The sequence below is a fragment of the Protopterus annectens genome, chromosome 5.part1, assembly GCF_019279795.1.
Source record: "Protopterus annectens isolate FY-2018-M chromosome 5.part1, PAN1.0, whole genome shotgun sequence".
Taxonomy (NCBI): Eukaryota; Metazoa; Chordata; order Ceratodontiformes; family Protopteridae; genus Protopterus; species Protopterus annectens.
The window spans coordinates 518,603,386-518,618,936 of NC_056736.1; the positions used below are offsets into that span (position 1 = coordinate 518,603,386).

Sequence of the window (15,551 nt, forward strand, 5' to 3'; positions counted from 1 at the left end):
TTTCAAATTGTTATGATCACTGAGTATATATAATTCAGGCGTTCTGAGGGGTTTCTCAGGTTTTCCTCTTTAGTACTTCCAGCATTAGTTTTCATTGTTTGGCAATGGCATTTACAAGTTTGGGTTGAAGCAGCGGAACGTTGAGTATGCCTGGTTACACCATTGTTTCATATCCCTTCCACCCTCTAAATTCAATCTTATGAGGAGGGGAGAAGCATGGTATAAATAGGGTTACCACATGCCCCACTTTGCTAGGGACATTCCTTTTTTGGGCAGATGTGTCCTGCAAAAAAAAAAAACTGAAAAAATGGTAAATGTCCTGAGATATTAGGACAAAAATATTTCCTATATTTTATGTAATAGTTGCATAAAACAGTTATTCTGCATCTGAAGCACCTAAATGTTATAAGAAACAGAATAAGCAACTAAAATGCTACAAGAATAAGCCTTTATTTAGGCAAGAATGAAGCTCTGTCCTTTGTACTGGCCGTGGGTATGTTTTGCCTTGCAAAATCTGAAGTTTTGTACCAAAAATATCCTATTTTGGGCATTTGAAAAGGTGGCGACCCTATGTATAAAATGTGAGACAACTGTTGCCTTAGATTCAAGAAATGTTGGTATTAATGTGCCACTTTTCTCTTTTTCATCTTACTGGACAGTTTTGAGTTGTTACTGTAAAGACGTAAAACCTACTTCACGTTAAACAACCCCTTCACAAACCAGTGGCCTTTAAACAAGAAAACAAACCTGTCTGCCATAGCTAGTGTGTTTCTTATAACGTCAAAAGGCTCTGTAACTAATGATATCTGCATGTAGCAATTCAACTAATTTGCAGGTTAAGGACACAAAGACTGATTATTATAATCCTTAGACAAACAGGACAGTAAACGGGTAAACACTAATTTAAATGCGACACTAAAATGAACAATGCCCGCCCTTGTCTTTTGTCCTTCTGTATAGAATACACATTATCACTTCATGTGGATGTGTTATTTTATAGTGCTGGGTACTGTCAAGCTGTGACAGACCACAGAGACTGATGGCATACACTCATTCATATAGGTAGAGTATATTGCTGTAATAAATAGCTATAGCGATCCAGGTATCTCTCTTTCTTTTTCTCTTGCATCCCAATACAAGTTGACGCTTATATATGCATTCAAGTGTAATATGCAGGGCTTATTAGGAAAACAAAAGCTACATAATCAATCCTGAGATAAGACCTCAGGACTCAAGTGAAAGTAAATGCCGTGCGCTGCATGTCTTGCTAACAGCAGAGCATCATATAACTTTTATTTTCATATATCTGGTCGACTAGACACGTTTTAAGTACTACGCATACATCTGAACTGTCCAGATTTTCGCAGAATGTCCAGATGTTTGGCTCATATTTTTGGTCTGTTCCTCACAAAATTTGTGTTTTTCTGGCAAATCGCTGGGATTATCTGAGGATCGAAGTCACCAAATAATGACATAAATTTGAGTTTTAGACTTCATACCCTTCAGAAAATGTATGTTAAAAGAAACCCTGTTACTCTAGCAACGTTCTAAGTTTATAAAAAGTAGCATTTAAAATATGTCCCTATTTTGGGGCTTTTGACCCCCCATTTTGTAGGGCTTTGTCCAGACTTCTTGCGCTAATTGGTTGAGAGGTATTGTACTAGCAGATATGCCTTGGAAAGTAAACAATTTTGTATCAGCTAAAGGGGTGGATGTACAGGTTTGGAAAGGTTTTGAGTGGTACTGCTACAAAGTATCTCTTGCTGTAACGTGCACGCACACACGGATACACGCACGCGCGCAGCACACGCACACACGAGCGTGCCGCGTGCGTTTCTCACCCGTCCAGAATATTGCAGAACGTCCCAGTTTAACCTCTCTTGAATACCACTTAATCACTTCGCACGAACATTCTGGATAAAGCCCACAATAATTGGGGAACAGATGTCCCCAGGAACGTATTTTAAATATTTGTATTATAAACGTGGAAATTTGCTAGGAAATAAAACAGGTCTGGAGCATTTCTCCCTGGGCCTCCGCTGAAAACAGGCTCTGTGGAACCTAGTCGGACTTTCCCGGTCAACAAATGATAAATAAATAAAAAAAAAATAAAAAAAAAAGGTTTTGCATTAGAATGTATTTTCTGGAGGATATGGCGTTTGAAACAACTTTATGAGGTAGAAATCAAAAATATGAGGCAAAACTCTGGACATTCTATGAAATTCTGGACAGTTGAGAGGCATGCAACTGTCTTTCATATGTATATGTAATATATTATGTTCCGGTACATCACCGGGAATTACAGACAGTCGATGATGTCAGAAAAAAAGTGCTAATGCAAAACCAGTTATATTATCTTAATCAGTGTAGCATTTAAAAACTTTTACTGATTTTGGCCCTTTGCCCCCACGCTCATTAGTTTTGGCTTTTATCACACACACACACACACACACACACACACACACACATACACACACACCAGTGATGCAAAGTCCTCCGTGTCAGTCCTTTCCACAAGCAGCAAAAAAAAAAAAAAAAAAGAAAAAAAGGCAAACCATGGGGGGGGGGGGGGGTTAGCCCACAAATGAGAAGAAGCAAACCAAGGGTACAATACTAAACCTTTGCTCCCGACTCAGTGTCTCGGTATTTGGCCTCTGCCTGTCTCAACAGTTTTAACTGATTTTAGCTTGGAATTTTGACATCTCCGTCCTGATACCTCTTAAGTGTCATGATTTTCGCAGAATGTCTACGTTTGTCTTATATGTTAGGTATGTTCCTGATGAAATGTGTGGTTTTCTGGTAAATCATCGAGGATTGAAGTCATGAAGACGGAGATTTTAGTTCCAGGCTTCATAACCTTAAAAAAAAATACACGGTAATGCAAAACCTTTTATTGTAACAACTTTCTAAATTTATAACAATAATCTTTAAAATTCCTCCTATTTTTGTGCCTTTGTCTTCACTATTTTGGCTTTGTCCAGAATTATTGGGTTGAGACTTGAGGTATGGAAACGGTCACGATTAACAAATAATGGCAGCCATCAACACCACAGACTTCTTTTTGAACAAATTCATACTAAATCAAGATAGTTTTAAATCAGTAGTACTAGTGCTTTAATGTTGAATCTTACTTGGAATCTTTGGCTACTGATTATTTTCCTGATTCTGGCCCGGAGATAAAAGCTTGGAGAAATATTTGTTCTCTGACCGAATTTGTTTTTTAATGAGTGATTCTCAAAAACATGTCACCTTGTAGAGGCACCAATAAGTGTACAATGCCTACAATATAAATTTGCACGGAGTTTAGCTACGGTTATAATAAATCACACGAAAAGCACAACTGTTTGCGTTTTATAAACAATAAGGTAGACGGGTGGGGGGGCGGTGCTTCTAAATTGTGTAGAGGATAGGGATAGCGGTAGCAGACAGATGTGCATTTTTTTAAGATAATTGTTTTGGGAAGTTAGTATGAGGCTGTGAGAGCAATTTGGAAAACATACACAGAAAACACACACATATACAAATACAGACACACAGATACAAATTAGATAGATAGACGTGAACACACATATAGCAACATAACAAGATAGTCGAAGTGGTTTCAGAAAATATATATTTTTTTCAAATGAAGCTTTTCTTTTTGAAATGGCGCAGCTTGAAGGTGTATATCAAGAATCCAATAAACGGCTTCAAATGTCATCCCAGAGGTAACAAATATAGAACCCGTGCAAACAAAACACAGTAGTTTTCCGCTGTTATTTTTCCTCTGTTAGCACTACACGTTGCAGATATAATTAATATTACTACTTTAGTGTTTATAACTACAGGCATATATTATACACAGAGGCAGTTAAGAGACGGACATCAACAACAGTAAACACAGCCATCAAAATCCATATATAGATTGAAACACTGTGCATAATATGTCTGGCGAAGAAAAGAAGAGAGGCGTGACAGAGGCGTTTTAATCAATTCAGGCCAATGAGCTCCTCTTTCCAGAAAGGTTATGGCATGAGAACAAGAGATCACAGTTTGGGACGGATAATATGTGGAAAGTCTCACAGGAGGGGTATGCTAAAACAAACATTATTTCACTGAAAGGGTGGTGGATGACTGGAACAACCTTTCTGAAAAGGTAGCATTGTTAAAGCAGTGACAAAATTCAGGAAGTTATTGTACAGCCTCTGGGGAAGGGCAAAGTGTTGGACAGCTAACCAGCAGCTTATCCACTGAATGCATAGCGTCATACCTCTCAACCTGTTATAGCAAGAAATCTGGACAAAGCCATCAATGATGGGGGGATGCCCCAAAATAGGGACATTTTTAAAACATTGCTCTTAAAGTCTTAGAAAATTGATAGAGTAACAGTTTTTTATTAGCATGAATTTTCTAAAGGGTATGAAGTCTGAAAATCAAATGTCTGTCATTTTCTGACTTCACCCTCAAAGATTTGCCAATTATTTGCCAGAAAACCACAATTTTAGGAAAAACGGACCCAAAATATGAGGCAAAAATCTGGAATTCTGCGAAAGTCTGTACAGTTGAGAGGTCTGAATGACTAGATGGATCATGCTAGTTACTTTGTCACACTTCTATGACTAGTGATAGACAAGGTTTCCCTATTTAATAAATATACATATAAGCTATTATTAGGCTGTACTGGTTTCAAAGTACCTTCTCCTCTTATGCTTTTAGACTTAACATTTTTTGTCAGTGGCAAACGCATATCCCATGATTATTGGAAAAAGTGGCTTGTAAATATCTCTGTACACATAAATGTGGTTTCGAACTAAGACTGTCTGCTTTTATGAACGCAAACAGTTTTCTGCTCCTGACTTTGATGCCAGATGAAAATGATGGCTCAGCACACCTGCTGCAAACAAGTTCAATAACATAAGATCACTACCCAGTTTATTTATTAATTAAAAAAAAAATCACCTCAAGGGCAGCCTGCCTTACATAACGGATCACACTATTCCACCAGAGCATTTGTCAGAGAAATTATGGCTAGCATAGGTCAGGTTTGGGGACCTTTAAAACAGTGTCTGTAACATAAATCTTTTCACACATTTACAGACAGAAAGAACTCCATAAATATCCCTTTTTAGTGACTGTGATCTGCAAGACCCCCTACAGAGGCTATTCATTGTCAGCCTCCAAACAAGCTTTTTGCCTGGCGTATGGAGGATGGCAATTCTCATCCCCTTGAACAAAAGGTGGGGTACCAGTGGTCTAAGAAATTATAAACCCATGAGTCTGACCAGCCTCATCTGTAAGGATATGGAAAGGATGACCATGGAATTAATAAGTAAAGGCACGAGTAACCTACAAACTCTGGAACCAAGCCAGTTCAGATTTGTCAAGGGCAGATCCTACTTACATAACCTGGTTGACTTCTTCCGCAAAGCTCTTGAAACAATGGATGAGGGCAGATCAGTACACACTGTAATTCTAGACCTGGAAAAGGTGTTTGACACCATCCTACACTCACATATGGTAGATAAAGTATCACAGCTAAATGTTAATCCCTATGTAATTGGTTGGATAGCAAACTGGTTCATAAATAGAATCCAGGAAATTAGGGTTGGCTGCTCTACCTCTTTCAAAAGACCTGCCACTACCATTGTACCCCAGGTTACAGTCCTTGGGACACTCCTTTGTGGTGTTTATATTTTGGAGGTTAAAGCTACTGTTAAGGGCTTATGGTTGACCATGTTCGCAGATGTCTCTAAATTTGGTGCCACTATAAAGTCCCCAGAGGACACCAAAATCCTCCAAGAGGGCATTTCTGAAGCTAATAACTGGTATCAAAACCATGGACTAAAATTAAATGCCAAGAAATGTATAATAGTATCTTTCCACAAGCAATAAGTCCCTTGCGACTATCATATTGATAAGACATCCCTGAAAATTGATCCAGTAGATAGGGACCTGGGAACCTATACATACAACCAACTTTTCTTGGATCACCACCTACACACTATTGTAAGAAAGTGCTTTTTCATAGAAGATCTTATTACTAGGAGTATGGTGTCCATGTCCAGGGATGTGGTCATTCAAATGTATTTATTCCACACTCATCAGGCCAATCATTGATTATAATGCCCCCTTCCATATGTACCTGTCCAAATATTTGACACAGCTTGGATACCCACAAGGCCAAGACTTTCTTAGTAAGAAAATCACAGACCTAAATCATAAAAACTCTGTGGACTCTCTCAAAGTCTTGTCTTTATTCTCCATGTCATACAGGCTACCAAAGGGCAATCTCTGCCTTGTGTATAGAGTTTCAGCAGACCCTATGTTGTTAGACCTACTGCACATTCAAAAGTCCAATATGGCATAAACACCCACTCAAGAGATCTAAATCTATGCAACGTAAATAGAATATGCTGGAGGAATAGATATGTGTCACAGGGAATACCACTTCTTTAGAGTAATCTTCCTCTCCTCATAGAACAGAATACTTCTCTTAACACTGTTCAAATGTGATCTGGAGGAATGGGTGGGTAACACTTACTTCATCCTTGGTTTAACACCCTTGTCCCTTGTGCACAGGGGCAACATTTGCTCATCAAGGGCTAAACACTTCAATAGAATATATGGTTATGTTTCGAAATGATCTTCTAGAATCAGTAGCCTAGTAACTAGCTATGGACCTATGAACCTACTAGCAGAAATGTATGTTTATGATGGGGGCATCCAAAGGTGGGGTTAAAAATAAAGGGCATCAATAGTCGTATTTCATTGATTTACAGAGACTGCAGAAGGTGTGGGTGAACTTTCTTATTTGTCTTCCACAAACTCAGTGGAGCTGTTAATTAGGAAATTGTCACCTTAAGAGCTTCAGGAGTGTAGCCTAGTAGACTAACGATCACACTTTTCCCCCCTGAGCATTTCTCAGAAACGTTATGAGTCACAAAGGTCAGATTTGATAAGGTTGCAGTTTTTTTTTTCAAATGCCCAAAGTGGGACTTTTTTGTAGAAATGTAAGATTTTGCAGGCAAAATATACCCATGGCCAGAGCAAAGGACAAACTTTTACTTTTTTGCCATAATAGAAGCTTATTCTTGTAGCATTTCAGTTGCTTGTTCTATAACGTGTGTATTTCAGATACAAATAACTGTTTTGTGCAATTGTTAAAGAAAACTTGGGAAATATTTTTTTTTGTCATAAAATCCCAGGATATTTGCCAGTTTTTAGTTTTTCCCCCATAGGACACAACTGCCCAAAGAGGGAAAGGTGGTAACCCAAAAGACCTCTGTTCACATATTTACAGAGAGAAAGACCTCAACAAAGATGCCTTTTTGTTATTGTAGAGACTATCAGCGGCAGATAAAGTGTAGTTTTTTTAAGTGGCAGGATCGACATTTGGAATGTTTTCTCTATTTTTGATATTAGGCATGTGGAAACAGCAGTAGAGAGCATGAGAGGTTAGCATAGTAGTTAAGGTGGTCACCTTATAGACACAAGGTACAGAGTTTGATTCTCACACAGGGTAATTGGCTGGGTTTGGAATGACCCACAACGGTAATTAGGCTGGCATAATGTTCAAGGTTTACCTGACAGACACAAGGTGTAGGGTTTGATTCTCACATGGGGTAACTGGCTAGGCTTAAAATGGCCCACAAGGGACAGTTAGCCTAATACTAATCTATAAACCCTTAGGAGTATTGCAAATGCTTTATAATTGTAACTGAATGTAACATTGTACACAAATAAGAATGTCTACGAGTAAGATACCTGGTAAAGACAACTCAGAAAATGTGCAGTGCACACGATGTAAAAGACACATTACACACTGCAAGTGGACAGGATACAAAGAAAGAGGAACCTCTCCACCACCACAAACCTTGCGCATGAATAGCATTTGAATTATTAACCCCCTAGGTGTACAAGTAAAGGTTTCTAGTACCACAAACATGCACAATTTGCACTTTATCCTTCCGACATAATTTATTACTGCAGCTTTAAAGGAATTACTTGTCTTGTTGGTTGAATGATTTTGTCTCTTAAACAGTCTGGCAAGGCACCCTAGAAGTGTATATATTCATCTAGTACACGCACATTAATTTTTGCCTTATTTCTTTAGTAATGTCAGACAAACCAAAACATCTTTCATGCTGTTCACTTTCTATGATAAACATTGAGTCGAAAGTCCTCACACAGCGAAGCTCAATCCTTAGCATCGCTACCAGGTGTTATGTCTGTAGCAAAGCCTGCTTTTGAGGAAATGTTTCACTGTTAAACTACACTTTCGTTTCGCTTATGACACCCAGCACCTTCACCCCCGACACACACACACACACACACACACACACACACACACACACACACACACACACACACACACGCTTGTCTGTTATGACCTTCAATTTCCCAATACCTGTCAAATAAAAAAAAATGCAGGACACTTCTCACTCAGACATAATACCATCTTGGGAGATCCTTAATACCAGGATCCCGACTCATTTAAGATGATAATATCTAGTGTTCGAATCTAACAGCTTACCCTCTGGGAAGACAGCTCTCATCTTCAGGTAGCTTGTGGTAAGTCGGATGATGGAAGCTTTGTCCAGCTGAGACGTGATGGCAGATGGAAGAGGGAGCAGCTTGGCCAGTTCATAGAACTCTCCATTCTCCTTCTCTCTCCGGGTCTTGGCGGCATTCTTGGATTTTTCCTTCATTGCGATATTTGCAAGTTAATGATTGGGGCATAATAATAGTGATGCAATAGGTTGCAGTTTGAAGAAAACATTTATCTTCATGCATTCAGTGACACATATTTGTAACTCTTTGTTCTTCGCAAAGTGGAATTATCTTTCCTGTAGCAAAAAATAAGCACTTGGTTCATGGTCCATAAGAGAAAGACTCGAACCAGCTGAAGGCACTGGATTCCTGTGTCTGTAATGTCACCACTGACAAAACAATACAAAGAAAACATATACTTTTAAATGATGCCCGCCGTCTGGTCTCTTTGCAGACCAACCCAAAATAATTGCATTCAGTATTTTCGTTTTTATATTTGCAAATGACATTAGTGTTCTAAATGCAAGCAATGCATAAAGTATAAATCAGTTCCGAAACATGTATTCTGTAAATCATTTTAACACATTTTGTCTACTTTGTAGGGAAGTATTAGAAGTAGTCCTAGTGCAAGGTGTCATGGTGAAAATACAAAGACAACTTGTTACAGTCTTAATAAAAACACATTTCATATTTCATTAAGGACTGTAGTAACCATCTCAAATACTCTATTTAAATCGTGCATGCCTCATAAGGACATTAACAATTTTGGGTCCATTTCAAGACTGGCTATTAGCTTGTCCACGTACCTTTAAATATAACGCAGGCAATGGCATGAACTGTTGAACATTGGTGTTAGGTCCCTCAAAAAGCCAGATAAAGACACCAAACTTATATTGTTACATTCCATTCATATTATTCATTGACAACAGTGAAATTCCCTACTGCCTTGTGTTTTATAGTAGAAAAAGGCAGCCGATTCCTTACTCACGATACCCACTAAAATGTCCAGCTCTTCTGAAGAGATACTATATAGTCCAGTTGGTTAAATAAATCTTACTTACACCCAGTCTCAATACCTTTTGTATTCTTCCGGTGGTGATCACTACCAACAGAAAGCCACAATGGCTTGTCTTTTATTTATATTGTTAAAGAACCAGCCTTGATCCAGACTTGCAGGCTTTAACTTTCCATCCCGGTTAACACTGCGCATCTTTTGCCAACATGATCTGAGCCCCATCAACTGCAGAACTCCAACTACCCCAGCTACTCAGGTTGTTTCCCAAGGGGTGAGCTAAGCTGTGCAGTGACTCCTTCAGTTAATTCCAAGAAAAAGGACTCACAGACTAAGCTCTGTGGACGCTAAAGGAGGGAGGGAGAGAACACATGATGTCACCCTACGCAGCAGTCTTGCATTTACTATACATGAATGAGCCTGTTGGGAGGACACCGTTCAGTTTGCACTTATTTTTCTATCATCTTGATGCCTGGAGTAATTTTTGACAGTGATAGGATCCCTGCATCAGTATTTAACAGTGCTGCAAAGTTTATTAGAATACCCCTCACTAAATAGTACACATACTGGATTCTCACTTATACCACAAGGCAAGCGTTCTTACTTTCAAGAGTGTAATCTGCAAATGTGAAAAAAAAAAAAAAACAGATGTCATCATTGTATTACCTCCTTACAACCAATCAAAACGGTTGCATAATGGCATTATACCCACGGTGTTCTGCCATCACTTCCTAATAAGAACAATAAGCATGAACACGGATACTGCAGATGTTATAGCACTGCACTGAAGGGAAAAAGTAGCAATGAATTTTACTTTGTTTGCCAGCACCACAGAGCATATTTAGGTTTTGCTAAGGCTTCTGTTAGAGTAATTTCTGCAGTCAGCATTTCTCTTTTTTATTTTACGTTTGAATTAAGATATTGCACTTACACTCTCTACAGGAGATGAATAATAATTATTACGTTACACATGTTCTTTGTAATTACTCTCTGTATAAAACTATGAACATCTTTTGTTTCTAACACAGTTTGTATTTCGGCTGTGGAGTTATATCACAGGTGCAGATCAGGAGCCTTCCTAGTTTTTAAGGAGTGTGTGTGTGTGTGTGTGTGTGTGTGTGTGTGTGTGTGTGTGTATTGCAGTTAAAGTCTGTGCATACTTACACCGTTTCTGATCTGGTCAGGGGTGTCTGCGAATACTAGTGTGCAGCCACAAACAATATTAAGACGAGTGAGTCACAACGAACTGTAACTTGCAAGGAATGGAAGAACTCTATAACAGCCATACTGTAGTCTCTCAAAACATCAAACAAATTCCGAACATTCTTCAAACATATCGGCTTATGGAGCAAATTTGTCAAATTAATGTCTTTGTAATATTTGTGATGCAGGTGTTTACTGTGACATTAGTATATATTCAAGAACATTATGTTTCAGTATTCTGCAGCAAACAGATTGCTGAAAGTCATGCTAAAATGTATTGTGTGACATTTTAATAGCTTCTGTTCATATACGCTTATTTGTATGTTAACAACTGCTATTTTATTTTCCTATAACCTCAATAAAATGTGGTTATTTAAAAATAAAAAATAAACAGATGCTGAATAATATAAATACATACATAAACACACACCCCACAATCACACTAAGATGGGCACATCAATGATAATTGTATAGTCAATATAGAGATTTCCCCTTCTGCCGACTCAGTGTGGTCTATTATTTGATTATGGGATGCGTAATGACTTTTTGTGGCCATACGAGCTTTAACTACGGCAGTTTATACTAGGCTGTTTTGAACACTGTTACATTGCTTCTGGCTGGTCACTTGAAGATACCATTGTAAAAGAAAACATACTCTAATGACTTCCCCTTGTTTACCCAGATATGAAATGTTAGGAGTATTTCTGTAATTGAATGTTACATGCTTTATTTTTTTTAGTCCCGCGGTGGTGGTGCTGTGGTAGCGTTGTCGCCTTACAGTTAGACATTGCCCGTTCGATTCTCAGTTAGAGCGTCTTCTGTGGGTCGACATGCGTGAATGGGCGTTAATTCGTTGAAGGTTGTGCGTTAGGCCCGGCAAGCCAGCACGTGGAAGTCTACTGCCAATCATTAGCGGACCGGAGTTCCGCTGTGGCGACCCCTAACTGGGAAAAGCCAAAAGACACAAAAAAGCTTATGTCACATTTTTGATGCTATTTAAATATGTTTAGTGATTAAAAATACATACATTTCTATAATGATGATATGCCCTTTCCAGATGCAGGCAACCCCAGGCATTACAAAAATAAGTTACAAAATGCAGGTTTAAACATCAGGTTTGTAAAGTAAAATACTTCTCTCCTTTTATAGTAATTATGACAAAGATCAGTAATACTCATTGTCATTTTATATAATATTTTATGAAGAATGACACAAAGAAAATGTGCTATAATTCAATATATTGATTGCAGAAATGGTCTATTTTTTGTAATTAATATTTTAGAAATTGAAAATATGGAACATTTCAATGCAGTTAAATTTTAAAATGAAGTTAAGATCTTTATTCAGAAGAGTCCTGCTTGCATAAAGTAAAGCCCACTTTATTAACCTGTAGAAGAGCATTGCCAGTTTGGTCAAATTGTTATTTGTTTGCTTTTTAGTCACTTTTTGCTGGAGCTGCATTTTAAAAACACAGATTGCTTAGATGTGTACAATACAAAAACAAGCTGCCTTTGTTGGTACATTTTGAAATGTTGGTACCTGAAAGACTGAATGGAGACTAAATGGCTGAAAATCTGGACGTACATATATAAAGTCAGAGATTGCCATTTCTTGGATTATTACCTTTTCTTCGAGTTATGGCAGTTTTGGAGTTGGTATATATATATATATATATATATATATATATATATATATATATATATATATATATATATATATATATATATATATATATAAGGGACCTGTTTGATCTTATAAATAAAAACAACTACAATCATTCATGAAGCCATACCCAGAACATTAAGAGAAACACTACACAGAATCTCCCTAATATAACTGCATCCTATAATCAAATAATAGCACAACTGACAAGCCTCCCTTGGGCAACCTTAGGTGGTTTTAATAAGTCTTACTAGAGGAAGAACATAAAACCATACCAAAATTACTTAATTGTCTTTTACCACCTTTCAGCCTGTACTGAAGTAAAAATCTTCTCCCCATCATCTACAGTGTACGGATCAGTATGTCCACAACAGAGTAGAGGTAAATGCTTCCAGTTGATCAGTCTCAACCCCAACTTAAACCAACCAGCATCTGGTTTAGTAGATACAGATATCTATGCCTTGTAGCTGGACTGGGCATTACAGAGTGACGTTACCTAGAAATTACTACATATTCTTTGAACATCAGATCAGATAGCCTTCAGCAGAGGGAACTAGACAAAAACAGAACACTTAGTCACTGTTCACACATCTCTGATAAGTGCCTGAATCAATACTTTTCAAAAATAATTTCAAAAGTGTCTGTTGAAACATTTTAAAAATGAGGGAAAAAACACTCACCCACTCACTCAACTGCCGAACTTCTTTCCATCTTAATTATAAAGAGTCTTTTTAAAGTGATTTTGTATAAAATGTATTCATCAAATGAAGATGTAGATTTAAAACAACAAAAGAATCAAAGGATTCATACTTTAAGTGTTATATTATTACTAAATCAGTCAGTAGCGAAATAAATGCAAACATATATCTATTTATTTCTTCCCATCAACATATGCTTCTTCTAATCTGTTCAGTGCTTTATCCAAAGCTCTTACAGTATTACCCAGTATCTTCAGCGTTTCAGTCTATCTTCTTCAGTCTGTAACTGCTACCACTTGTACTGATTGTTTAATGTTTGTATGTCCTGACACTTTGACCAATTTATTTACCTGTTTAATAAACAATCAAACAAACAAACAAATAAATAAAAATATTTTATTGTTTGCTCTGTTTTGTCTATTGGAATGTGTGCCTGGGTACTGCCCACTTTTAGTGATGTCACAAAAGGGAAATCTCGAAGCAAACAGCAAACAGAAACATACACTTCAGTGAGATGTTAAAACATGTAGTTCTATAATAAAGCTGGTAGCACAGAACAATAGAAACATGGGAACAGTACTAGGTAAGTGATCACAGGACCATAGCAGGACTAGCCACATTCACCTTTATGTAGTCACACTTAAAAGTTATTGCTACCCTTTATGTGTGCTATTAGTGTCCACCTCTATATCCAGCAGGGCTGTAGCTGATTACCTTGGTGTAAACTTACATTTACCCATCTGATAATCAAGATTAGCCTTCAGATCACACATTAAACTGAGGTCCTATATGCTTGAGTTAGTGATAACTCAGGTGAATTCAAAAGATCCCATCAAAAACACTAGGAGATGGTCCCAAATATCCTGGTCAAATCCCATCCCCCCAGTAGTATAAATATCTTATTGGATCTCCTCTGAGAAAAGGTCAATAGCCTAGTGGGAATTACCTGGTCAACAAAGGGCAAATAAAAGTAGACACAATAGCATTTTGCTTGACCTGTAGCGGTAACATTCCATAAGCTGTGAATACATTAAGGTAGGTACTTACCTCTCCAATGAGTCTTATTTGTCAGTGTAAATTTAGGTTCCTACTATGAATGTTTGTAGAGACAATGGTTTTGCAAAGAAATATTAGATCAAATAGGATTGGGTTTTTCATGGCTCAAAAAACAAGATACAGGTCAGCTTGGAGCAGCCACTGGACTACTGAATATAAGGAGAGTTGTGCCCATCTGTTGGGATAGTTGAATGATTTAAGACCTTCTATTATTTTGTTAAGAAATCATTAGCATAGTTCCAGTAGAGTGATCTGCTTCAATCTGTACATACAAAAGGGGCACTGTTTTCAGTGATCTGAGAAGGGAAGCGTACAGAGGTAAGAGGTCTTCTATGGACCTTGAAGATATTCCTTTGGAAATTAATTAGGCTAGATTGAAGGATTTCCTGATTATGGTGGAAACATGATGATTGAATGTTAGAGAGTAAGAGTGAGTGAGATAGTTGTCCACACAAGTATCCAAGTCTCTTATGACCATATCTGTATGAAGAGCAGTTTGCGAGTAGGGAACAGCTTTTTTGCCAAATGCTACTATGTTGTGCTCTTTTGCATTTAACATGAGATTACTCTCAGTACACCAGGAATGTGTATATTATGGCCCTTTTTGGTGCATGTTTATATTGGTGGATGAGCAGACAACAGTACAGAGCTTGCATTCCTCAGCAAACCTGTTCAACAACACTTCAGGTATATTGGTTTGGATATCTGCAAAATAAATGTCAGACAAGAGAAGTCTCAGCACTTATCCATGTACTACCTATCTAGTTTTGTTCACAGGGGATACTGACAACTTTCACTATTTGGGATCTGTTAGATAGTCAGTTTGCAATTCAGTGGACAATGTAAGGGTTTACTTTAAGTTGTCTAACTTTTCAATAATACCTGCATGGGAGGAACATGTCAAAAACCTTGTCTAGGTCAATATAAGTAGAGTGCACAGACCAGAAGTTTACTAGGCTCATGACTTACTCTTTTCAAAATCAAAATGCATGGGGTCTAGATCAGTTAAGCTTCCTGTATCTGCTTAAACAAGTTCTGCTATGATGCGTTCTATGGCTTTGCATTTAAGGCTGATGAGGATGATGAACCTATAATTACCTGTGTCTGCAGAGGGACCACACAAATTTACAGAAGTCACAGTGGCTGATCTTTAGGCATTAGGAACAAACCATTTGGATAGGCTGAGGGTGAACAGTTTAAGTAGAAGTTTGGATAGGGCATACTTGACAATGATGAGAATGCAGCCTGGTATGTTATCTACTCCCATAAAACATTATTTTTAGTCTTTGAAAGGGCTTTTAAGACTCATTCCAAAGTCATTACAGGGAAATTAAATTTTCAGGAATTGTGCAACAGTGTTGTTGGGCGAGGTAAAGTTAGCACTAAATTTG

The 15,551-nt window shown here is 37.7% G+C and overlaps 1 protein-coding gene across 1 annotated transcript in view; it reads right to left on the bottom strand.

Annotated features, from left to right (window-relative positions):
- SIM2 (SIM bHLH transcription factor 2) overlaps window positions 1-8,876 on the bottom strand; it is a 1,026,265-nt gene extending 1,017,389 nt beyond the window's left edge. Inside the window, exon 1 of the mRNA XM_044073136.1 lies at window positions 8,513-8,876. Coding sequence (XP_043929071.1) covers window positions 8,513-8,687 — 175 coding nt within the window. The 5' untranslated portion in view covers window positions 8,688-8,876. The remainder of the gene's footprint in view (window positions 1-8,512) is intronic.
- Between the last annotated feature and the right edge of the window lie 6,675 nt (window positions 8,877-15,551).